Genomic DNA, 27,197 nt, shown 5'->3' on the forward strand with positions numbered 1-27,197 from the left:
ATGAAGTGGTTGAATCGCGATCGTTCCACTCCTCCTTTTTGCTAGTCTAATCACTGAACGAGCGAACAATCTCCATTTGTATTAAACTTTTAATCTTTTTTTCCTCACCTAAACAACTGTATGTACGACGGATAAGCGTTTTTGGACACATCGTTCAGTTGCTCAATCCGTTGACATTACACAATTATCGTGAGCGATGAGTCGCTAGAATCTGACAGATTATCGGCCAGTGGAAATGAGGCTTTTGGGAATGGTCAGGAATTGAATTACCTATAAATTACCTATGGGAACAGTGGGGAACCTGCAGTGGAAAATGTACACATGAAGTTACTAGACAATATATGATCTTAAGTAAAGTTAATGTATATATGTCCTACAGTTCTTTTACGGGCACAGTCAGACGGACAGAAATACATGCTGTCACGGTCGGGTAAGTAGAGCTGCCGGCCAGTCCGTGCACTGCGATGTGATCATCGTCCATGTTTACGGTCATCTGACTGCGTCCTTAGGGAGAGAGGACACTTAAGGATGGACAATGTGAAGATTGCAGAGGGTGCAGAATACTGTGAGAAGCCCAAGCAAATATTCTACATTATTTTAGAAGAGAATTCAGGCATTTAAAATTATTTGATGGCTGGAGAATACAGCTGGGTTCATATAGCGTTTGCCCCTATGTTCAGTGGCTCTGTTGGTGCTTACACCTGAACCCCCAAAGAGCAAGATTCGGGCATATGTGCCAACAGGGCCATTGTCTACAATCATGCACTGTGTGCTCTGTTGTGCATCATTTTCGGCTGTGTAAGTCTATTGGAACAAGACATAGTTGATGTAGTAGCCAAATGCTGTGTGAACCCAGCCAGGAAGTTGTGTGCCTACCGAGTGTAAATATGGAACAGGCTATGGTTCATTCAGATCTTTGGCAGTTTTAGAAGAACACTGCCGAAGGGGTATAAGCAGGGTGTCACTATGGAGGGTGCAAGAACCACAGTTGTACTAGTACCCAGGAGTCTTGAGTGACCTACACATGAGAAGACCCGTGCTAGTTTGGACCTTGTTAGAGATTTTATATGGGCCCACGAGCTTCAAGTAATTCCACTGTGTATGATCTCACTATACAGTCCATTCATTCTTGAAACAGTGGTGCCGTAATATCACTTACTTTACCAATGTAATCTCCATAATATCAGTATATCTGTTTTAATTTCCCTTCTGCTTCATCCATGGTACTCGAATACATTCTGGACAGTTCATTGTTTCACATGTGGTAAGTTGGTAGTAGGGATGCTATAGGATATGTTCACATACACCATGTCTGAACATTTCCCTGAACTATTTCTTTTGTGGTGTAGTAACCACTGAGTCCGCTAGGGGGCGCTGTGTGGATGTCCCAGGAGAAAGGATGAATGGCAGAATACGGAATGGCCGTTATGTATCCCAAAGTGGGATGGAGACTTATGTGTTGTTCAGCAATGATATTGCTGAGGTGTTGTTTCAATGTGTAAGGGAGAAGTTTCCAGGTAACTAGAGAGATGGGCGGACCAGGTTACCTACAAACCACCCAGGGGGTATGTTTAAAGCACTGTTGGAAAGAGTGTGTAAATGCTTGAAGGACCTGTGATGAGGTCAGAGTCATGTGACCATGTGGGCGTGGCTATGAACCATTTAATGTGGCTAGGGTAGGTCACAGGTGGTGAATGCTGGGACCCGATTGGTCCAGTGTGGAAGGTCCCGCTGAGAGGGATCTTCCTGGCTAACAGCCTGTGAAGTGGCTGTGGTGAATGGCTGCACGTGTCTGAGAGTTCCCAGGGGAGGGAATGAATGTCTGCAGTAAGCTGAAGGAGCCATGAGGAGACCCGGATGTGGGTGAGATAAACGAGGCTAAGAGAGCCTGTATGCTGGACATTGTACAACCTGTGTGAACACAGGGTTTACAGAGTGGAGCTATAATGGACGCTCTGCTGTTTATATGCTGCTGCATATTGCTTTGGTTTATGATGATGAATAAACCTCATGGACTATACTGCTTTATGAAAACCCGTGCTGGATCTGGTTTTGTGGCAGCTAAGCGAGAATCCCCTAATTGAATGACAGCGCTACCTCACAATATCAATAAACCGCTTAGCCGTGGGGTTTTTTTTCACAGTACCATAGTTCACAACCATACCACTCACCACCTTTGCCTGGACTCATCATGTTTCATTGGATGTAATCAGAGGAGAATCTTGGTCACAAATACTAAGTTTCCCTGCAGCAACCCTACAGGGAGAAATTGGTATTACAACTTTTCTATTGAAATCAATTTGCAATCCATATCTTGTTCGGATATGGTGACTTGGGTGCTCCTAAACCAGAAATGTTCTTTGTAATACAATGTTCTTTCTTGATGATAAATGAGACTTCAAAGAAGGCATCTCTTATTAACACCTTAATAGGGAATGGCTAACAGCCTTATGTAATATGCTTTGTCTGCTAGGCTGTTTATCCATGTCTCTAGTGACTCCGCCGTCCATCTCAAACTCTTCTGGCAAAGTTACAGCTTGGCAGAAGAAAAGAGCTGGCATTTCCCTCATGGAATAATGTGTCGATATAAACAATAAAGACGTAGAGGAAGTAATTGATTCATTTTCATATCAACCTCTAAAGATTGCTGCATCAACATTCCAAGGGAATCCTTAGGGAGTCAGGCCCATTCATCTTATGTACAGAGGCATCGGATAGCTATAAGATAGAAGCCTAGCAAATTTATGTTCTTATACTGAGTGACGTCCGGACCGTCACACATCATGGCCGAAAGTGTTGGTACCCTTGAAATTGTTCCAGAAAAAGAAGTATTTCTCCCAGAAAATTATTGCAATTACACAGGTTTTGTTATACACATGTTTATTTCCTTTGTGTGTATTGGAACAACACAAAAAAACAGGAAAAAAAGACAAATTGGACAAGGTAGAGCAATAAACGTTACATATTTTAAAAGGGCAGCCTAAGCCATATTTCAGGATGCTATAAGTATGCTATGGAAAAATCACTTGACAGATTCCCTTTAATTCCTGTCCAATACATTTTTAGGCTTTTAGCCTGGGAGATGCAGATTTAAAAAAAAAAGTTTTACAGCTCCATCAAAGAAAGTTACACCTTGTTGTGACCGGGAGGGGGACCTCATGAATTGACCAATTTGAGCACTAAATACCTTCATTTTATAAGTACGGTATATTCTATATAGCATTAATGCAGTCTAAATTCCCTGTATTCAATACACACTTAGTATGGTTGAAAACACGTTGATCAAGTTCAAACATTCTTCTACATCAATATCCTGCCAGCACTGTATGTGCTGGTATATGCTTTCTCTTCACTTTCCAGTATGGATTATGTGGCGCCCCTGAGGCTCAGTCGCCACAGAGGTACTACACCTCCTCCTGTGGTGTGGTGCCCCACCATCCAGGTCAGGTGGAAACTCCTGACCACGCTCCAACACCAGCACCCCACACCACAAAGTAGTGTAGCAAAGCACCTTCGGCGGCTCCCTGCTTGGAGTATAGCAAAGCACCCATTGGTGGCTCCCTGCTTGGAACACGAAACGTGCTGGGAGGTGGGTGGAGTTAGATTACATTTCAAGGAGCGGGAAGAGTTTAAGCGAGTTAGTCAGTAGTTGGTTGGAGAGAGAAGAAGATCCCTAGAGAGAGGGATAGATGGATGGTACTAGGAGTACTTCATCTAAAGGCGCTATAAGAGGAGACGTTCAGAAAGGCACAAGTTGGCGGAGTGTTGGAAAGGAGTATTCCATCTGGCCTGGGGGTTAACTGAGTCCCAGACCCGGAGGACACGGCACGGAAGCGGGCACCTGTTTGTAGAACAGACTGTGAGTAAAGCTTTGGAACTACATGCCCTGGTGTCCTGCACTTATTCCAGCGTCAACCTGCCCGGCACTGCTACATCCCCTGCGCCTGACACTATACCACCTAAGTGTCACCATATCTACTCTGACCTGGGACAACAGCCCTGCCTGTGGAGGGCTATACCATCACTGCTGCACCACACCATCTGTCCCAGAGGATCTGTCTGCAGCGTCGGCCTAACATCTACATTGCCGAACACCACAGGTGGCGTCACGACTTATTCATTCACACTGAACATTTACAATGGGCGACCAGGGCCACGGGCCAGGTCACAGCTACCGTGACAACTTCCATTGAGATCCACCGGGCCCGGTACCGAGTACCCCACAGCCCTGGGTGTGAGGGCGTCCCAACTTGGCGTCACGAACAGGATGACGAGACCCAATGCCATCGGGTTCTGTGTGCCTATGATTTATTGAACTTAAAAGTTTGTTGAGATGTGCCGAAGACCCTATTTGATAGACTGTAAAATGAACGCTAAAAATGGCCGCTGGTGCCGTGAAGAAGGGCGTGACAACATGGGTGGTCCTAAGAAAAGACTGCAAACTGTTCTGGGCCTCCCCTGTCTAAACTTCTATACAACTGCAACATGGCCCACCCCCCGAGGGGTTCGTGTACTGGCTTGGTATGGAGGAGTAGGAAAAAAATGCCATGGCTGAAGGCTCCAACCCCGTCTCCGGGATGAACCGCCAACAGCTGGAGGACGAAATAACCCAGCTGACGTGCCGTCTGCGACTGAGGCAGGAGGCCTTATGGAGGTTGAGCAGGCAGCACGCCCAGGAGGGGCCTACACCACCGGCACCTCTGGACCCGGTACCTTTCCAGTTGGTACCTGCTGTTACAGCTGTCACCCCGGTACCTTCACCAACGGTACCTGTCACCGCTGAGCTGGACTGTCCTCAGGCAGCGCAAGTATACACATCCACGCTGTCCATATGGCTGGTCGCAGCTTGCCCGGAGGAGTCACCGGAGACCCCGGGAGCCGAGGCCGTGCTCCCGCCCGGACCTGACGTGGCTGCGCAGGTCCCACCGGAGGCCCCTGCGGACCCGGAGCCGCCATCTGCACCACCGCCGGCACCCGGACCAGCCATTCCAGTGGATATCCCTGCAGCTGTCCACCGTCTGGGACCGGGACGCTGAACCCTGGGGGGGAGACATCCGAACCCCCGGCGGCGGCACCCTTGCACACCATGGGTAAAAGCAGGTCCCGGGAGGAGGAAGAGGAGACGGAGTCATATTGTCAGCAAACCCTCCGCCAACTGGCAGCGGAGCAGAGGGAGAGGGAACAGCGGAGACTGGCTGTGTTGGGTCCAGACCTGGACCGGAAGGAGAAGGTCCGTGCTGGTCATTATGGTCCCCGGGATGCAACTGGTTGGGGGCAAGTCCTAAATGTGAACCACGAGAGAGGCTTTGGGTTCATTGCAGACCCCAAAAGGATCAGCGACCTATTCTTTAATCGGCAGGATGTGGAGTCGCACCTGAGGAAGGGGCACCCCGCTAGAGACCTGCAGCCAGGGGACTACGTGACTTTCACCCGGCATGAGGAGTTGAGAGGGTGGTATGCTATGAATATCCGCCGCATATCTGAAGAGCTACTGGCAACCTATACAGGAAAGAAGGTATATGTACCCCCAGGTGTCACCACCACTTCATCTCATGTCCATCCAGCAGCAGGAAGAGATCATCAAGAAGTCCTTCCCTGGAAGCAGCAGCCCAAGTCAACAGCTTCCAGTACCCCAGGAGGGGACAACTAGCCAGAACCTGCAAAATAACTAACTTTGTTGCCCAGGAAGGTATTTGCACCGTTGTGCCTTTTTTCTAATTTTGTTCTTCATGTTTTTCTGTTCGCACTTTTGTTGCCCAGTTTGATTGACAGCATTTCTTAATTTGGAACTGTGGAGATCATGGACGCTGAATGATCCGGAACTGTGTTTGTAAATAGTTGCACCTCTTTAGGTGCCCTCTCTTGGTTTTACATAGACATTTTGCGAAGATAAGGTCTACCTCATCTGGAGCATGACTCCAATCAAAGGACACTGCAAGAGATCCCGGCTGGGAGCGGTGTCCAGCACTTACAAGAATTATTGAAAGTTTTAATATGAAGTATTTGATAATTTGTCTTATGATAGCTTTTATATAAGACGTAGGAATGTTTTAATAAAGAGATGAGAGATTTGAATAAAGAATGGAGATTTAGAAAATGTAGGTGGTGAACCAGGTATCAACGGTTATCACTTTAAGCTAATGACAGAAAAGTAGAAATTTGAAAAAGGAAAGATGATGAAGAAACTTGCACTTTTGAATTAAGACTTTAGATAGTTAATTAAGAATTGTTTGCAACGTTCAAGAATGAGTGCCTCTCACATTGTAAAGATTAGATAAGAACTGTTTACTAAGCATTGCCAAAAATTTTGTATGTTCCCGTGTTTGTCAACTTTGTTTGCCTTGCAGCCCGCGGACGTGCTGTGTTTAACGGGGGGGTATGTGGCGCCCCTGAGGCTCAGTCGCCACAGAGGTACTACACCTCCTCCTGAGGTGTGATGCCCCACCATCCAGGTAAGGTGGAAACTCCTGACCACACTCCAACACCAGCACCCCACACCACAAATTAGTCAAGCAAAGCACCTTCGGCGGCTCCCTGCTTGGAGTATAGCAAAGCACCCATTGGTGGCTGCCTGCTTGGAACACAAAACGTGCTGGGAGGTGGGTGGCGTTAGATTACATTTCAAGGAGCGGGAAGAGTTTAAGCGAATTAGTCAGTAGTTGGTTGGAGAAGAAGATCCCTAGAGAGATGGATAGATGGATGGAAGTGCTGGAGCAGATCCCAGTGATCTGGGTCTGCTGGCACGGGAAAGAGAGAAAGAGAAAGCAACATAGACTGAAAGCTTGACTCTCCATAGAAAGAAAGGATTAGTACGGAACGTGAGGAGTAAAAGAGAACAGAAGACGTGGGTGAGAAGAGACCCTTCCTAGAAGTTCTAAGACATTCAGAAAGGCACAAGTTGGCGGAGTGTTGGAAAGGAGTATTCCATCTGGCCTGGGGGTTGACTGAGTCCCAGACCCGGAGAACACGGCACGGAAGCGGGCACCTGTTTGTACAACAGACTGTGAGTAAAGCTTTGGAACTACATGCCCTGGTGTCCTCCACTTATTCCAGCGTCAACCTGCCTGTCACTGCTACATCTCCTGCGCCTGACACTACACCACCTAGGTGTCACCATACAGTTGTGGCCAAAAGTATTGACACCCCTGCAAATCTGTCAGATAATACTCAGTTTCTTCCTGAAAATGATTGCAAACACAAATTCTTTGGTATTATTATCTTCATTTAATTTGTCTTAAATGAAAAAACACAAAAAGAATTGTCCTAAAGCCAAATTGGATATAATTCCACACCAAACATAAAAAAGAGGGTGGACAAAAGTATTGGCACTGTACGAAAAATCATGTGATGCTTCTCTAATTTGTGTAATTAACAGCACCTGTAACTTACCTGTGGCACCTAACAGGTGTTGGCAATAACTAAATCACACTTGCAGTCAGTTGACATGGATTAAAGTTGACTCAACCTCTGTCCTGTGTCCTTGTGTGTACCACAGTGAGCATGGAGAAAAGAAAGGCTACAAGTCCATCTCCAAAGACCAGAATGTTCCTGTGTCTACTGTGCGCAGTGTCATCAAGAAGTTTAAAGCCCATGGCACTGTGGTTAACCTCCCTAGATGTGGACGGAAAAGAAAAATTGACAAGAGATTTCAACGCAAGATTGTGCGGATGTTGGATAAAGAACCTCGACTAACATCCAAACAAGTTCAAGCTGCTCTGCATTCCGAGGGTACAACAGTGTCAACCCGTACTATCCGTCGGCTTCTGAATGAAAAGGGACTGTATGGTAGGAGACCCAGGAAGACCCCACTTCTTACCCCGAGACATAAAAAAGCCAGGCTGGAGTTTGCCGAAACTTACCTGAAAAAGCCTAAAACGTTTTGGAAGAATGTTCTCTGGTCAGATGAGACAAAAGTAGAGCTTTTTGGGCAAAGGCATCAACATAGAGTTTACAGGAGAAAAAAAGAGGCATTCAAAGAAAAGAACACGGTCCCTACAGTCAAACATGGCGGAGGTTCCCTGATGTTTTGGGGTTGCTTTGCTGCCTCTGGCACTGGACTGCTTGACCGTGTGCATGGCATTATGAAGTTTGAAGAATACCAACAAATTTTGCAGCATAATGTAGGGCCCAGTGTGAGAAAGCTGGGTCTCCCTCAGAGGTCAAGGGTCTTCCAGCAGGACAATGACCCAAAACACACTTCCAAAAGCAGTAGAAAATGGTTTGAGAGAAAGCACTGGAGACTTCTAATGGCCAGCAATGACTCCAGACCTGAATCCCATAGAACACCTGTGGAGAGATCTAAAAATGGCAGTTTGGAGAAGGCACCCTTCAAATATCAGGGACCTGGAGCAGTTTGCCAAAGAAGAATGGTCTAAAATTCCAGCAGAGCATTGTAAGAATCTCATTGATGGTTACTGGAAGCGGATGGTCGCAGTTATTTTGGCTAAAGGTTGTGCAACCAAGTATTAGGCTGAGGGTGCCAATACTTTTGTCTGGCCCATTTTTGGAGTTTTGTGTGAAATGATCAATGTTTTGCTTTTTGCTTCATTCTCTTTTGTGTTTTTTCATTTAAGACAAATTAAATGAAGATAATAATACCAAAGAATTTGTGTTTGCAATCATTTTCAGGAAGAAACTGAGTATTATCTGACAGAATTGCAGGGGTGTCAATACTTTTGGCCACAACTGTATCTACTCTGCTCTGGGACAACAGCCCTGCCTGTGCAGGGCTATACCATCACTGCTGCACCACACCATCTGTCCCAGAGGATCTGTCTGCAGTGTCGGCCTAGCATCTACATTGCCAAACACCACAGGTGGCGTCACGACTTATTCATTCATACTGAACATTTACAATGGGCGCCCGCCCAGGGCCACGGGCCGGGTCACAGCTACCGTGACAACTTCCACTGATATCCACCGGGCCCGGTACCAAGTACCCCACAGCCCTGGGTGTGAGGGCGTCCCAACTACATCTACCATTGTACAATGGCTTCCCTTCCCCGAACATAAAGTCTACCTCTCTGTTATCTCTATATGTAATTTGCAGGATAGGAGCAGAAAAAAGGACCCACCACAGCTCCTATTGATTTTAACCTGATAGTATAATCTCTTTATTGCAGTAGGGATAAAACAATGATAAGTAGTTTATTTCCATTAGTGAAACAAAAATTTGACATTCTGCTTTGAGAGCCCATTAGTTATATTGGTGACCTGTGGTAATTAGTCTGTAATTTGCCTGGGTGTAATCAAGCTAAAAGTAAGACCCCGTCACACTGGATGATGTACCATTTGGCCTTTCCAGTCTACAGTGGCTTCGCTGTCCCGTCCTCATATGTTTCCTGTTCCGTCATACCCTCAGATATAGGTTGCAGCGGTACACCGGTCTCCCCGGGCTCTTTAGCTCTTTTTCCTTTGATGCTGAATTCTCTTATATGTGGCACAAAGGTCTTCCATGTTTTCGCTAAGAATAGAAGGATGAGAAAATCCTTATTAATGATGTCACTGAGTAGTGGAGAAAATTTTGAAGGTTGATAGGACAGATTGCGCATCTAAGATCCAGTGAACCGCTGTACTATGACTTATGAAAGATATTTTAAAGTCAGCCAAACCAGAAAGGGGTCTATCATCTTATATATATGGTTCCTCTTATCTCTCTCCCAACAGATGGTGGTGCAGAAGAGAAGGATTGGACAATTAAACCCCCCATAAACTTTAGAAAGCTTTCGGCCAAATGATGGTTCATCTGATGGTTCGGCCGGCAGCTATGTCGACCAACTCCGCCATATAGAGAAGCACTCACACTGTCAAGTGCTCCTTTTTTCTCTATGAGAGAGCCGCTACTAGACATCTCCTGTGGCAGTCCATCTCTTAGAGAATTAAAGGATAGGAAGTCCATAATCGGCCTGCTGAATCTTTTCTTCCCCAAACACCATCTGTCGACCGAACTCCTATAATGTATATGGGGGCCTGTAGAATTCCAGTTTTCAGTCCTTCTACTTTAAAGGGAGATACGCTTTTGACAGCCTCTCTGATGATCGTTCAAGCCAAGTGCTCAGGTTTATGCGGAACTCGGGATAAACGGCTGAACAGATGGTTTTTGGCCAACAGCTATCTCATATGTATTGCCAGCTTTATGCTGTATTCAAAGAATCCAAAGACATCCCGAGTGCCATAGTAATTACTTTCTTAATATAATTTTGTATAGATTAAGGCTCTGCATAGCCATAAGGGGGTAACATGTTGGCTTTCTGCAGTCACCACTCGGGTTGAGATAAAGAGTCCCCTTTATTAACTCAGAATTCTCTAATACTAAATGTGAAAATGGTTTACCTAAACCAGAACAACCCCTATTACCGGTCTAATTCTCATAGTGAAAAAATAATTGTATTTAACTGTACGTAGAGAATGCTATCCAAATCTAACAACGGATTTCTATTTTGGTTCCATTTAAGATTTTGAGTCATATATGAGCAGATCTTAGAGAAGGGAAAATAACTTTAAAAGACATTTCGAGTAATCCCCATTGGTTTGGTAGCAGAACTTCTTGTACTACATTCCAGTAAGAAGAACGTTCTGCTAATGGTGAAGCTGAAGCATCTAATTGCCACATGGTATGTTGTACCAGGACATTACACCCTTACCTCTGGCCATCCGGATTGAAGCATTATTTAGATTATTCTTCATGACCCCAGAATTTCCAGGGTCTTCGTTGATTATCCCTAAGTTTGTGTTCCATTTGGTCCAGTTAACTTCATCAACTCTGCCAGTAACAAGCACATGATGCATAATTATCACAGAAAACAATGGAAAATATTTAACAGATAAAAAGAAAAATATAAAAATATACACGAGTTGTGATATTCCAGAAAATCTCATGGGTGGAATAGAACCACAAGATAATGTGACATTAATGTAATATTAATAATGTGACATAATGTGACGTTCCCTTTTCAGTTGAGTTAGAAATACTGTTATTTTATTTTTGTTAGCAAACTTATTCAAATACTGTTTTCGTGTAGTACTTGATCATGTATATAGTTTATTTTTAGTGCTCTGAACATGTCTAAAGGTACAGAAACAGTTACAATAGCCGTAATGCTCGTTTCGCTGACTCACGATACACATGTATGGTTAATTTGGTTAACAGCTTTTCCACCTAACCCCCATATGGTTGAATGTTTGGCCAAATATCCATATGTAAGGCTTGGACTGGCCCACCGGGAAACAGGTGAATTTCCTGGTGGGCCCCTCACCCCCTATATAAGCAGTAGTTGGCATAATACGCCTAATTTGCTATGTACAGACAAGGGCAGCCTCTCATCTTTCACTTAACAAACTACCCAATTAATTATTATACAGAGGTAAATTTGTGAATGAGGGTTTTGTAATATTTGTATGTAGCCGGTGTGAACCCCCAGAGTAATTGTCACTAGTGAGCTCTCACTCCAGTCCAACACTGCCTGTAGATACTGTAAAGCAACCATGAACAGCCCACATACACCATGGCAATAAACTTATTCCCTTTCTTATCTTTGGGTTACGGCACACCTGCTTTTACTCAAACCCAGACTATGCTCCTTTATTTCCATCATTTGATTTTCTCTTTTGATCTTTGTCCCTCCCCATCCCATCTATATCCTCAGCTTTTCCTTCATTTGATTTATTTCAACCCAATTCCTTGAAGCATAATTTTCTGAAATCTACCCTGAAACGGAGCTGAAAGTATAATCAATTTATAATTTAAAACTTATTTCTCTTCTTCAGTCTTTTCATAAACATTGGCCACATAGAAATATGCCCTTTGATTGTCCGGGATAACAAACCAATTCAGCAGATGAACAGCAATTTCTGCCGCTTTCTTGCTTGATGGCCCCGCTGTCTACTCGTTGCTGACCACATCCACTCCTTCTCCGGTGTAAAATTTGGGATCTGGAGCCTGCTTCCTCCAAACTACAATATGCAACATGATATTATTAATTTATGTGGCCTCTAATTCTGTTACCTGAAGCAACATCTGTAATCCTCCTTTCCATCAGGTGTCAGTCCCACCAGCACAGATTTTCCAGACCGGTATCTGTTTGTGAAGTAGTTCAGCAAACTTTTTTCTATATCAAGAATAGTTATTGCTCTCTAGAAAAAAAAAAAAAAATTATAGGGGTTGTCCAGCCTTAGGCTATGTACACACGTTGCAGATTTTGATGCGGATCCGCAGCATTTATGGACACACGGAATTGCATTAAATCCGCAGTGTAGCGCACAACCAATGTTAGTCTATGGGAAATTCAGAACAGCTGTGCACATGCTGTGGAAAAATATGTGCGGATTTGCAGTATTTTATTTTCTGCAGCATGTAAATTGTTTTTGCGGATCTCCAGCGTTTCTGCACCCATTGACTACCATTGAGTCAGTCAAATCCGCAGCAAAATCGCAGGTGTAAAAAGATTTGCGGTTTTCTGCAGAGTTGCATGTGAAAAACGCTGCAGACCGGGAGGAGGAAGAGTGTGTGGGTGGAGACTGTGTGTGTGGGTGGAAACTATGTGTGTGTGGGAAAGATGTGAGGGTCTGTGTGCAGGTGTCTGTGTGTGTGGGTGTCTGCGAGGCTATGTGTGTGTGTCTGCGGGGCTGTGTACGGGTATCTGTGTGTGCGTGTGTCTGCGAGTGTGTGCGCGGCTGTGTGTGTGTGAGTATGTGTGCAGGCAGGCATTGTCCGATGGGACTATTAGTCCCATCCGGCTGTGTCTGCTACAGTGGCAGCATTAGCCGATGATGGGACAGTAGTAGTCTCATCATCCGGCTACTTTGTTGAATAGTGTAAAAAAAAAAAAAAAAAAAAAAGGAAAACACATACACACATACAGTACACATATTCACCATACAGCTAATCCCCGATGCCCTCGATCACCTGCGAAAAAAATAAAATAATAAACCAACAGTATACTCCCTGTTCTGACGTAATCCATTTAATAATAATTATCCCACGATGATCTGCCCTATAGAGCAGTCACATCAGGAGATGTGACCGCTCTACAGGGGCTCTTGTTATGAATGAGTCACCGTAGGAGGCAAAAACAAAAATACTAGCTAAGTCCAGAAAACCAGAGAAGTTGGCAGCTATCGGATTGCAGACCCCTGAACCTATCAACAACAACTAGCAGTAGCCGTGGGGGGTTCCTACGGTGCCCTTGACCCCTCGATCACAGCCGGAGAACTACATAGCCTAAAGACAGAAAGGGAAATCTAAACTGCCCCAGAGCAGACCCCAAAGCAATAGGCAGCCCCCAACATATAATGACGGTGAAGCAAGATGAAAAAACACTCACACAGATAGAAAGATAGGCTGAGCAAATGATGGGGCCCAAGCTAACTAGATAGGACAGGATAGAAAAGCTGCTGTCTGTAATCCGCCAAAACCCTATCAAAACAAGAGCCAACAGCTGATAGGGAAAAAATCCCTGAAGACGCTAGGCTTCAAAAAGACTATATCAGTACTCAGGTATTTTCTGAAGACAGAGCAAAAAGGAATTCAGCTCACCCCTGCAGGGAATGGCAGAAATCAAGGAAAACAATGCAAAACAAAACCAAAACACAAATGCAAAAGTAGAACAGAAAACTTAGCTTTTGAGGAGCAGGAATCAGACTGGTCTCCTAGAATCCCTCAGGAAGATCACCAGCAAGGCAGAAGGGCGTCGGCTGCCTTATATCCAGTCAGTAATTCCCGTCACCCAGTCATCATCATCCTGCCCAGCTGCTTGGTAATCAGCCTCACTACCTTCCTTCACCAGAAGAGGGAGTTCATCAGACCTCAATGGTGAAGGGGAAAATGAACTCACAACAGGCTCTGGTGTACAGTGACCGGAGATAATCCTCCCGCTGTGCATCACTTCGCTGCCTAGAGGTCACCGGAGTTCATCCTGTCACTTGCGGCACTGCTGTGTGAGAAAATTTTCACACAGCAGTGGTGCCGTAAAGTGAGAGCAAGAACTCTAATGAACTACACTGCGGGAGGATTATCTCCGGTCAGTGTGTCATCGGAGGCCCTGTAGAGCAGATACATCTCCTGATGTGACTGCTCTATAGGGAGATCGTCGTGGAACACTCGTTATTAAATGGATTACGTCGGAACAGGGAGTATTTGTGTTGGTTTATTATTTTACTTTTTTGCAGGTGATCGAGGGCGTCGCAGGAATTAGGCGTATAATAAAGATGGTAAACTGTGTTGTGTTTTATATCATTAGCATACTTTATACTGGCTGTGTCTTTATTTAACTCCTTAACAACTATAGGATTAGTAATGGATAGGTGTCTTATTGACACCTCTCCATTACTAAGCCATGGGCTTGATGAGACCTTACAATACAAAGGTGACATCAACCCCACAACTATTAACCCATATGCCACTGCTACAGGTCAGTGTAAAGAGAGAGGCTAAGTCCCGGAATTGGCACATCTTAGAGATGTGCCATTGCTAGGGCTGCTGAGAGCTGGTGTTTGTAGCCGGGGGGGGCAATATCCATGGCCCCTTCCTAGGCTAATAATATCAGCCCACAGCCTTTTCTGTCTATTAATTATAGGGGGACCCCATGTCATTTTTTTGGGGCTCCCCTATTAGCCAGTAAAGGCTAATTGTACAGCTGTGGGCTGATATTAATAGCCTGGGAAGATCCATGGGTATTACCCCCTTCCTAGGCTATAAACATCGGCCCCCAGTTGCTGGCTTTCCCTGTTCTGGTTTTGAAAATTGCGCGGGAGCCCATGCAATTTTTTTCCCCTTTTTTTAATTAAATAGATATTGCATTTAATACACATTTTGTGTGTGTGTCTTTTTTTAACTCTTTTGTACCATTTTATTATGTTCCTTAATAAACATTGGCCTTGGTATTATATATCTTTTTATCTATAAATATATCTATCTATAGGTATATATCTATCTATAGATATATCCATCTATCTATCTATAGATATTCACTTACATTTGTTTTGGGTGTGTAAACATTATATGTGAACATGGTATTTGATGATATTATGGTATTCAATGGAGTATGTAAAAGAAGAGGTAGGACAAAGAAAATGACATCACAATTCTTTTTTTTTTGTTAAAAAATATAGATCTTTATTTAGCTTTCAAAAATGCATACAAAGCCGCATTAAAAACGCATGAAAATCCTCATCAAAAACGAGCGGATTTTTTAACTGTATTTCCTGCCAAGAGAGGAAAAATCTGCGTAGAAAATTCCACAGGCAAATCAGCAACGTGTGCACTTCAGTCACTTTATGTCACTTTACCCTACCATCGCTTACTCTGTGAGCTGTGAGGATTCCCCAGTACCGGCGCTTTGAGCGGGCAATCTTGTGACTGCTAGTGTGCGATTTTCATACATCCGGCCACATTCCGACTAGACGTATCCAGTCTTGTTCAATGCACTTGGCCTTGGATGATATGGAAGTTAAAAAGGGATCCTTTTTCCCTCTGTTAAACATCTAGATGACGCTGTCTTTACTGACAGCACCAATGGCCATGATCGGTGTCAACAACGAATGTGGTGAATGCAGTAGGGTGTCAGCTAGAATTTTCACCCATCGGGGCATGCTATTCTCTTATTTCTCAGGTCAGTAAAAAGCAGTATTGACAGTCATTATTAAAGGGTTTGAACATTTGAAACCAAGGTGCAATACAGAATCACTTATAGTCTGCTCATTCAACATCAAAATGCAAGGTTCAGTTTAGATCTTTAGGCTGATGTCACAGGCAACACTGGTCCCATCATCAGGATGTCTGATAAACATGGTGGTGCTTACTGTCTACCCACAAGGAGATCTATCATGGGACCAAGCTCACATTTAAAAATTAAGACCAAAGGGCTTTACAGACATTAATGTGTCACGTGAGAAAAAAAAACCTTTACGGAAACCACATCTTAACAATGAATTAAGTAAATATTTAATTTAGGAAAATGTATATCTTGGGAGTGAAAGTACCTGTAACTTCCAGATGCCTTTGCTCTCCTGAGCGATCTTGCTTACCGTCTCCCCCATGAGCGCTATAAGCATGTTCAGCAGAAGGATGTAGGTGAGTATGACATAGGTAATGAGCAGGAAGATAAAGATAGTCTTGTACTTGTAGTTCTCAGTGAACTCGATATCTCCCATTCCGATGGCAAACTTGAAGAGTTCTTGAGATGTGTAATATAAACTGTTATATGATGCCGGATCAGCTTTACAGCAACGTTTGGCATAACAGGTGCTATTCTCATTCCTACCATCTCCATCTTCAATAAGTGTTACCAAGGCTGCCAGACATGACAGAAACAGAAAATACTCTCAATATATCTAGATAGGCAGACAGGTAGATGAAACATGATTTATTTATCACTGTTCTGTTTACATCGGTCAATAATCAAGAATGAACAGTCATATGAATGCAAGCTTGGTTGATCATCGGCCCATATAAAAGGACCTTAATAAGGAAACATATAATAATCATTCCAAGGAAAATTGTGATAACCCTCACGGGAGCCACAGAGTTGTTTGTAACCCCTGTGAAAGACCTTCTTACCATAAGTAGGGTAAGGGTACAACCAGGGGCATAAAGATCGCTGTCGCAGAGGGTGCGACTGGGCCGGTGTGGGAAGGGGGCCATCGATGGTAGCGGAATGTACGTCTGAGGAAATACATTCTGCTAAATTGTCTTACAGCACTGGGACTCTCCGGCTCCCTGCACTACAATACACGCTGCCAGCCCGTCAGAGGCAGGCAGCTGGCAGCTGGTGTGCAAGTCACTGGCGGCGCATGGCAGTGATGTCATGTACTGCTTGCACCGGAACACTGAAGTTAGCTAGAGGCTACAGAAGAGGATGCCGCACATCGGGGGAACAAAGGAAGGTAAGAAGAATTATTTATTTTTTATGCTTTGGAAAACAGAACAGATATATTAGGAAGGGGGCAGGGTGGGGGTCATTAAACCAGAATGGGGTTCAGGATGAAGGTCATTATACAAGGAAGGGGCCGGGATGGGGGTCATTATATCAGAATGGGGTCCAAGTTGGGGGTCATTATACCAAAATGGGGGTCTTTATACCAGGAAGAGGTCATGAAGGGGGTCATTATACCAGACTGGTGTCCAGGATAGTGGTCCTTATACCAGGAAGGGGACTAGGATGGGGGTCGTTATACCTGAATGGGGTCCAGGATTGACATCATTATACCAGGATGGCGTTCATTTATACAAGGAAGGGGCATAGGATGGGGGTCATTATACCAGAAAGCGGTCCAGGGTAGGGGTCATTATATGAGAATGGGGGTAATTATACCAGGAAGGGACCCGTTGATGGGGTCATTTTACCAGAATGGGGCCTAGGATGGAGATCATTATACCAAGGAGGGGTCCAGGATGATGGACATTATTATAGGATGGGGACCTTGCTACAGGAAGGGACCAGGATAAGGGAAATTATTATAGTAAGAGGCCTTGAAGAGGGGATATTATACCAGAAAGGGGACCGGGGGACATTATTAAAGGAAGGGGCCTAGGTTGGGGACATTATTACAAGTATGCCTTTACAGCATTTGACTGTGAGGGTGATCAATGAGTGGAACAGGCTGCCACAAGAGGTGGTCAGTTCTCCTTCAATGGAAGTATTCAAACAAAGGCTGGACCGACATCTGTCTGAGATGGTTTAGTGAATCCTGCATTGAGCAGGGTGTTGGACACGATGACCCGGAGGTCCTTTCCAACTCTAACATTCTATGATTCTATGATCTAGAACACTACAGAGGGCCCTACATCTGACCAACAGGAAGAATGGTGACCAGGTCCAAATTTTGCACATGAGACAATAGTTACGTCAACGAGAACTTTTTGTAGAAGCGCTACTTTAAAATATATTTTTACTGGGAGCTGTTCAGCTTCCAATTCTAGTGACAACTTTTAGTGCAATAAATATACATATAGATATTGGTGGCCTGTTTTGAGTTGGGACCAGCTGGGCCAGTAGACATATACTCAGTACTAGAGATGGCATTGCCTCTATGGATAATTATTGCATTCTTGAGTTCATTATAACAAATACTTTCAAGACAAGAATTTCTCCCTTGAAGTGATTGTTCGTCTAGCTATACTAACCAATGCCAGATAGGCAATTTTGGCAGTGGGCTTCTCTCCCGGGCAGGCTCATGTAACTCCTTCCTCTACCTCTGAACTCTCGCATGCACCAGATCTTACACAGTGCTGCAAAGCTTCTGAGGTATTTTAAAGTCTGTCCTTCTGCACAGCCTCCATAGCCAATTTTTTTTAAATGGATTTTCCTGAGGCTTCTTTAGCCAAAAATCGACCAACAATCGGTTGCAGCAGTCATGCAGAATATACACTACCGTTCAAAAGTTTAGGGTCACTTAGAAATGTCCTTATTTTTGAAAGAAAAGCACAGTTTCTTCCAATGAACATTAACATTAAATGATTCAGAAATACACTCTATACATTGTTAATGTGTTAAATGACTATTCTAGCTGCAAGCGTCTGGTTTGTAATGCAATATCTTCAAAGGTGTATAGAGGCCCAATTCCAACAACCATCACTCCAGTGTTCTTATGGTAATTTGTGTTTGCTAACTGTGTAAGAAGGCTAATGGATTGTTAGAATACCCTTGAAAACCCTTGTGTAAGTATGTTAGCACAGCTGAAAACAGTTTGGCTGATTAAAGAAGCTATAAACCTGACCTTCCTTTGAGCTAGTTGAGAATCTGGAGCATTACATTTGTTGGGTCCATTAAACTCTCAAAATGGCCAGAAAAAAAGAACTTTCATGTGAAACTCGACAGTCTATTCTTGTTCTTAGAAATGAAGGCTATTGTATGTGAGAAATTGCCAAGAAACTGACGATTTCCTACAACTGTGTGTATTACTCCCTTCAAAGGAGAGCACAAACAGGCTCTATCCAGAGTAGAAAGAGAAGTGGGAGGCCCCGCTGCACAACTGAGCAACAAGACAAGTACATTAGAGTCTGTAGTTTGAGAAATCGACGCCTCACATGTCCTCAACTGGCAGCTTCATTAAATAGTACACGCAAAACGCTAGTGTCAACGTCTACAGTGAAGAGGCGACTCCGGGATGCTGGCCATCAGGGTAGAGTGGCAAAGAAAAAGCCATATCTGAGACTGGCTAATAAAAGGAAAAGATTAATATAGGCAAAAGAACACCGACATTGGACAGAGGAAGATTGGAAAAAAGTGTTATGGACAGAAAAATCCAAGTTTGTCCAAGTTTGAGGTGTTTGGATCACACAGAAGAACATTTGTGAGACACTGAACAACGGAAAAGATGCTGGAAGAGTGCCTGACGCCATCTGTCAAGCATGGTGGAGGTAATGTGATGGTCTGGGGTTGATTTGGTGCTGGTAAAGTGGGAGATTTGTACAAGGCAAAAGGGATTTTGAATAAGGAAAGCTATCACTCCATTTTGCAACGCCAAGCCATACCCTGTGGACAGCACTTGATTGGAGCCAATTTCATCCTACAACAGGACAAAGACCCAATGCACACCTCCAAATTATGCAAGAACTATTTAGGGAAGAAGCAGGAAGCTGGTGTTCTATCTGTAATGGAGTGGCCAGCACAGTCACCAGATCTCAACCCCATTGAGCTGTTGTGGGAGCAGATTGACCGTATGGTACGCAAAAAGTGCCCATCAAGCCAAACCAACATGTGGGAGGGGCTTCTGGAAGCATGGGGTGAAATTTCTCCAGATTACCTCAGCAAATTAACTGCTAGAATGCCAAAGGTCTGCAATGCTGTAATTGCTGCAAAGGGAGCATTCTTTGACGAAAGCAAAGTTTGAAGGAGAAAATTATAATTTAAAAAAAAAATCTTTTTTTCGAACCTTGTCAATGACTGGACTTGATTCTCAATTCATTTGGCAACTCATTTGATTAATAAAAGTATGAGTTTTCATGGAAAACACAAAATTGTCTGGGTGACCCCAAACTTTTGAACGGCAGTGTACAGGACATCATGGCTGCAGCCAGGTCAACAGGAAACTGGTGGGAGGACCTGTTATGCGATGCCATGCTGTGGCGGGAATTTAATTGGAGAATTTCATTTTTGTTAAAGTTTTTTTTTTTTTTAACAATTTGAAAAATCTGTTAAAATATAGATTTAGTAGGCACTAACATGGAAAAGTGACCAGCATTACCACATTACGTTACTAATCTGCCAACTGCAAATTGGACGGAGAATTACAATAATTTCTGCTTTCTGCAGCAAGGAGCTCTCTGACTGATGAACGTTAATTTGCCAAGTAACCAACGCAATATTCTGACTCACTATAACTTTTTAAAATATTTAGATGCAAATTGTCTCTTCAGAGAGGAAGAGGACTTGCCCACTAGTGCCACCTATTGGAAGTCGCAATGCTAAAAGTCAAACTACTTGCAGTAGGTGACACTATAGTTCAAGTCATCTTCCTCTCTGAAGAGACAATTTGAATCTAAAAAGTATCAAATACAGGATGTTTTATTTCACCTGTATATTAGAGAGAACTCTCTATTATCTCCTACTGACCCTGAATACAGATATCTGTGCAAGATGGTGATATGCATTCTTAAGCAAAGAGCTCTGACTGATGAACGTTATCCCGAAAAGAAATCACAATATTTTGACTTATTATAACTTTGATACTTTTTATATGAAAATTGTCTCTTCTTTATAACTGCATCAGCATCTATAAGCAGCGAAACTTCCCTATAGTAATATCACGTTTGTAAATGGAACCTTATATGACTTATTGTACACAGTTATTCACTTGATACTTTACTCGAAAAAATTGCTGTAACTTCTAAAAGACGATCTATCGTACTGAAATTTTGACTGTACATACCTTGGTTCATGAGAATTGAGAGTGCAATGAACCTCAGCGACAGCAAAGAGAAACATCCTCGCACCGAGTGGTTTTGCCGACTTGTCACTCCACAGGTCATCTCCACTATGAGATAGACTTGCTGCACGCTTTTCTGAGTGTCGGTAGTTTATATGTGGTGCCTGCATTTCATTCCTGCCGAATTCCGTCTTCATTTGTTAGCAATGTACAGATACAGTTTGTGAAAACTTATTGGAAATCTGAATCCTTAAAAAAGGTGCCAAAGGGAGTTTCTAAGGAAGTTTAGAGGTCAAAATCAGCCATCCAAACCGTGTATTCTATCATTGATGAATAAGCTGAAATAGAGGAACATTACTGGACAGGCATGATGGAGGATGTCCGAAAATATCTGAGGAAACAACTCAAGATGTGAAACAGCGACTTCTGGCATCTCCATGTAAATCAATGCACGTGTCATATTCCACATGTCAATGAGCCACCAAGAAAGGTTGTGTTCGACCATACCGAGTCACGGTCATTCAGGAATTGAAAGGGCCCGATCAAGAGAAAACAATTCATTATTACCAGATTTTTTTCCTCTGGGGCCATTTGAAGGGTTGGTTTACACTAACAAGTCACAAACATTACAGGTGCTCCTAGAGAACATAACGTGAGAAATTCAGGCTATGACCCCAGACATCCTGCGGAATACATTCAACAATATGGAATGGCGCTTGTAGGCGTGCTTGGATGTAAACGACGGACATTTTCAACACCTGCTTTAAAACATCAGTTTCTCGTGAACCAAGGTATGTACAGTCCAAATTTCAGTACGATTGATCGGCTCTTTGAGATGTTACAGAAATTTTTACGGGTAAAGTAGCGAGTGAATTGCTCTGTATAAAGTCTCCAGTATACACTGACGCAGAATAACCTGCTAAAAGAATTGCTGATTTCTTAGGAAATAGAAGTGAATTGTATTTCATACCTGCTGCAAATCCAATGAGGAACAGAATATAGACAAACATGAAGCGAAGCATATCCCGTAGTATCATCTGCAAAACAGAAAAGATTATGTGAAGGATGATATCGTCTCGTCATTTTGGGAGACAATGTATAGTAGAAGAAGAGTCAATGTACCAAGAGGAAGACCAGAGACATTGTAGAGTAACACTTTTCTTCCCACAGGCGTAAATAACACTTTAGAGGGGGATCGCACATGTGGCTTTATGCCATTTTTTTTTTACAAATATGTTAGTTTCACTACCACATTTAAAGAAGCTGTAAATGTAATTTTAAAACAATATGTCAAACTGCATAATAAATATAATGATAAATTAAATAAAATAATATCTATCACACATAAATCTGATATAGGTTCTCAGAACAGAAGGTTTGGGATGTAAAGGCGTATTATTGGGGGAGAGACATATTCCTGGACTTCCTGAATGCTTCAATTAAGCTGCACCCACTTTCTTACTGCGCCGTGCTCTATGTAGGGGTAAGTCACACAAATGTATTTTCGTTCCAAGTCCTGACTTTGTTAAATAACTGACCTCATACAGACAACATAAGGACCAATATTATTCAGTAGTGGTGGTCAGATGAGTTTTGAACCGAATGTATGTGTAGAAATAAAAACTAAATTGCAGCATACAGTCGTCTCTTCCATAATTTCGGATGACACTCACCTTTTCAAGTCTGTGGATGCAAAATCAGATCCCATAACGAAAACTTGCAAACTTTATTAACTGCTAGAGTATAATAATGGCTGCCAATATGGATGTCATGCACAAGTAAAGTCTGGACATACGGATGGATGGCATATGAATGAATAATGTACCAGTTTTGCCAGATGAAAATTGGACGATTTTTAATAGATTTGTGTGAACTTCCTATGGCATATACATTTCTATGTAAGCAGCTCAAAGTTGACATATTTTCAGTTTCTAAAAACAAAAAACAAAAAACAAATATCCTAAAATAGAACAGTAAAAAGTAAACTGCAAAAATTGCATAAAGGTAGTAATAATAAAAAGGGTATTTAGTAAACATAACTTTGATCACAAGAATGTACAAGCCATTCGGCCACATCAAGGCAACCCAGTAAAAGCATAGGCCATGTGTTTATATGTATTTACATTTTGCATACACATTGATTTACTTTTTCAGCTCAGACCTAGTTTCTCATTTAGTTCAATGTGCATTCTGTGTGACCGCCCTGTTTCGGAGTTGGGAAATCGATCATGTCTGGCCTATGCTATTACTGGTGGTTCAGTCCCTCGGTCCTTATTCACATTTACGTCACTTGACAAGTGGGAAGGTTTTAAATACAAGAGTTAGGACTGTCCCTCAAGGGTTGCCTTGACGTGGCGGGATGGCTTGAACATTCTTTTGATCAAAATTATGTTTACTAAATACCCTTATTATTATTACCACCTTCATGCAATTTTTGCAATTTATTTTTTACTTTTTATTATAGGATATTTGTTTTTTGTTTTTGGTTTTCTCTGTGTAGAGGTCATGTGTTTATATGCATTTACATTATGCATACACATTGATTTACTTTTTCAGCTCAGACCTAGTTTCTCTATAACACAAGAAGAAAACATAGAATGTCAAATGTGCAAAAATACTCTGCAGTAAAAAATATAACAGTAGTCAGCAAGTGCTGGTAAAAAGATGACAACAAATACAAGGTATTTAGTCGATACGTTTTTTGCAAAAAAATGTATACCAAGCTACTCCACCTCGTCACGGTAACCCTTAACGGAGCAGTCCCTATCTAATGTATTTAAACCCTGAACATATGAACAGTGTCTAAATGAGCAGGATTCAGACAGGCTCTTCCTGATGTGGGCACGTGGTGTAAGACGGCTCTTTATGTGCATGTCACACAAGACACATTTCTCATTCTGTGTTTTCTTCTTGTGTTTCAGTCAGTGGGTGGTGTGAACACTGTCCGACCGACTTGTTCATATTTGTGCATGTCACATGTGTTTTTAATACATTTTTTCCTTGCTTATGCATGGTTTGGGAGATCCCACCCCTCTCTTGTGTGACATGCACATAAAGAGCCGTCTTACACCACGTGCCTACATCAGAAAGCGAAGTGCCGGATCTGGTTTTGTGGCTGCAAGCAAGTGATCCCCTATGTGAATGACAGTGCTACCTCACAATTGGTGGAGAATGCTATGGGCAATGTTGTAGCCTTGTTGCTAGGAGCAACGGAAGAGGACTGCAAAATTCGGTTGCTAAGAGCAACGGTTTCCAAAGCACATGGTGCAGTGCTGGAAACGCTGAGCCAGGAGGGCTGACGGTTGTGAAAGCCGAGTGATATACTGACAGCAGGTCAGTGAGAAAGAGACTGGTGATTGCTAGGGTGCCTCTGCGGATAAGACGTACCCGAGCATCTGTGTGGCCGACACAGATAACGGACAGGTGTTCGTGTTGTACTGACCTGGGTCAGTGGGAAAGACTGTGTACCTGGAGGGTTCAGTGAGCAAGGTCCTGGAGGGTCAGTGTTGGGAGGTTCTGGGAGAAGAATCGGATCCCTGGAGCACGTGGTATGACCTTGGACCTGGTGAGGCGTGGGTGTTGGGGCAGTCTCAGGCGGAGACAGATGTCCTGAAGAGCACCCGCCGAGCCCCTGGACCTGGTGAGGCTGGTGTGTGGGGAGACCCTGGGAGGAGGGTCGCTCCCTGAATCGCACCCGGTGCGCCCTGTGTGTTGGACGGTCTCAGGAGAGGAGACGGACGTCCTGAATAGCACAAGGACAGGACACGTGAGTTTTGTGCTGTGTTTTTTTTTTCTCAACTCAGCCTGCGGTGGCTCAGTGGGAGTCAAGAAGGTGACAAGCGGCTTCCTGTAACTTGGCGGGGTTACGAAGGGGACAAGCGGCTTCCGGTAACTCGGCGGGGTTACAAAGGTGACACCAGCAGCTGTGTGTGAACGACAGCCGGACATGTCGGTGATCGGTGACAGCAGGAGCTGTGGTGGTGCCAACAAGGACTTGTGTGGTATCGTAAGAGACATAAACTGTGTGGTGTGAACTGTGGTTTGAAAAGACCGGTATAACGGACATGGGGAGATCCCGAAAGGGGGTGGAGTCCCAGAAGGGGGCGGTGACCCAAATCGGGGTGGTAACCCAAAAGGGGGTGGAGTCCCAAATTGGGGTGGTAACCAAAAAAGAGGTGGAGTCCCAGAGGGGGCGGTGACCCAAATTGGGGTGGTAACCCAAAAAGGGGTGGAGTCCCAGGAGGGGGCAGCGACCCAAAGTGGGGTGGTGGTCCAGAAAGGGGCCGAGTTTGAAGAAATGACAGCACTGGGTACCTAAGTGGGTATGTCTGGGGAACCGCAGTGTGTGTGTATGACTTGGTCAGAATGTGGGATATCCTTTCAGGATAGTAACGATGGGCCGCAGGTGTGTACTGTGATGTTGCACCGGAAAAGAGTTTCTGGTCGGCTGGACTCAAAGAGTCAGGTGACTCTGACAGGAATTTCGCTCACTTTCTGGCTGACCGAGAAAATGGCCCAGGTTCGCTGTAAACATGGGGTCATGGTGAACTATGCGGTAGACAGAGTAATGTTTGACCCGTCCCATAGTGTTGAGTGCCAAGGGGGCGGTATACCACCAGACTTAGTCTATGCCTTGGAGAGGGGCCGGGACTTTGTTTTGTTTAATGACGTATGGTAGGACACTGGCGACGTTTCGACTGTGGGGCCAGCAGACACTGAGACAGTGACGCCTCCTGACGTGGACAGGTCAGAGGTAAAACTGACCGGAAGAAGAAGTACATCTGCCCAACTTATGGACCTGACGTGTCGTGACATGACGGATGGTGGGCTGGGAGATGAGACTGACGGGACTGACCCAGTAGTATCCTTTGATAATATAATTAAAGAGGTAGTGGTGCGACATGTGCTGGCCAAAAGAGAACAAGATCATGAGATACAGACAATAAAAGAGACAGTGGAAGAACATCTCGAACGAGAAAGAGTCCTGAGACAAATGGCTGAGCACAGGGTGGAGGGGCTTGAGAAAGAAGTCTTGGAGCTCAGAGGTCACCTGTCCACCTGGCAAAGTGTGAACAAGACCCTTAGGGAAGAGATGGAAGCACTCAGAGGAGTAGTAAAAGGTCTTCTGCGGGAGAAGAGCTTGAACGAAGATGTACAGCGGCTGGGTCCAACTGGTGGTGGGACGAAGCTGCCGGTGCCCGTCTTGGCAGAGGGTCGGGAAGAAATGAGATCTCGAGAAATTGAGGAGCTGAGAACTGAAGAAGACAGTCACCCGGTTGGGTCAACTGTAGTGAGGGAAGTGTCCGTGGTAAAGCCAGAGCCTCCTGGCCAAGAAGAGAGCAAGGCCACAACCTTTAAGTTTGTGATTGATGAATCAGAGGACATGCAAGAAGCCTGTGCTGAGGAAGGTGTGCATGAGGCTTTTAAAGAGGCGGTCAAGGCGTGTAAGGTGCTCTGGACACCTGAGACTCGGCAGTTGGTGATAGTATCAGCCAGGGAAGACACAGCAAAGCAGGTAGCTGACCTGAAAAACATGCATCTGCAATGTCTTCACACCAAACAGTTGGTCAGGTGGAGTAATATGAAAGCTGCTCGAAGCCTAGAGTTAGCAAGGGAGGCTATGGATCGGCTGGGTTTGCGGAAAGATGTAGCTCCGGTACCCAAAAGTTTGACTGGGATAATCATTGGAACATTAGGGAAGTTAATGCAAGACCTTGTGAATATCTCCGGTGTGGTGAGGGTGAGGAGCCCTCCTGACGATGAAGACCAGACATCCAGTGAAGAGGGTAGGATTCCCGTCATGGTGGTTGGCTCCGTGGAAAGCCTGAGAAACTTTCGGATGCTCTTGGAGTATCGAGTGGGGTACTTGCAAGAGATTGAGCAGTTGAGGCTGGACCGTCGGCGAATCAATAAAGAGGTACGGAACACCAGGTGGCGGCCGCCTTCAACCCAAGATGTAAGGACCCGAAGGGTTCCTCCAAGAAGTGACATGGCAGCTGGCCGAAGAATGTCAACAAGTGGTAGTTCAACTGGCAGGACGAAGTTGAAAGACCGTAGTTCCTGTGAGACGCTGAATGAGTCAGACTCAATCAGTAGGCTTAACTAAGACTGATGACTGTACCAACTGGGGGAGCTGGTCGGGGAACGGAACAAACAGGGAGAGGGTGGTGACTAAACAGTGTCTGATGACGCAGACAGACTGTGACTGGAGGGCCAAGGATCAAGGCCAATGTTTGGACCGCTGGGGGCGGGGGAGGCCTAACGTAGAAATGAGGCCGTATGACAGATGGAGATGGTTCTCTCAACCTGTGGGGCAAGGTGTAATGAATGCC

At 44.2% G+C, this 27,197-nt stretch overlaps 1 protein-coding gene across 1 annotated transcript in view; it reads right to left on the reverse strand.

Annotated features, from left to right (window-relative positions):
• Window positions 1–9,085: 9,085 nt before the first annotated feature.
• The window catches only part of TRPV1 (transient receptor potential cation channel subfamily V member 1), an 84,341-nt gene continuing 66,229 nt past the window's right edge, over window positions 9,086–27,197 (reverse strand). The window contains exons 12-16 of the mRNA XM_073565304.1: window positions 21,836–21,902; window positions 15,979–16,289; window positions 12,005–12,132; window positions 10,644–10,762; window positions 9,086–9,463 (exon numbers count right to left, since the gene is read on the reverse strand). Coding sequence (XP_073421405.1) covers window positions 9,306–9,463; window positions 10,644–10,762; window positions 12,005–12,132; window positions 15,979–16,289; window positions 21,836–21,902 — 783 coding nt within the window. The 3' untranslated portion in view covers window positions 9,086–9,305. The remainder of the gene's footprint in view (window positions 9,464–10,643; window positions 10,763–12,004; window positions 12,133–15,978; window positions 16,290–21,835; window positions 21,903–27,197) is intronic.

This window comes from Dendrobates tinctorius, unplaced genomic scaffold, assembly GCF_039654945.1.
Source record: "Dendrobates tinctorius isolate UK_male_01 unplaced genomic scaffold, ASM3965494v1 ptg000016l, whole genome shotgun sequence".
Lineage (NCBI taxonomy): Eukaryota > Metazoa > Chordata > Amphibia > Anura > Dendrobatidae > Dendrobates > Dendrobates tinctorius.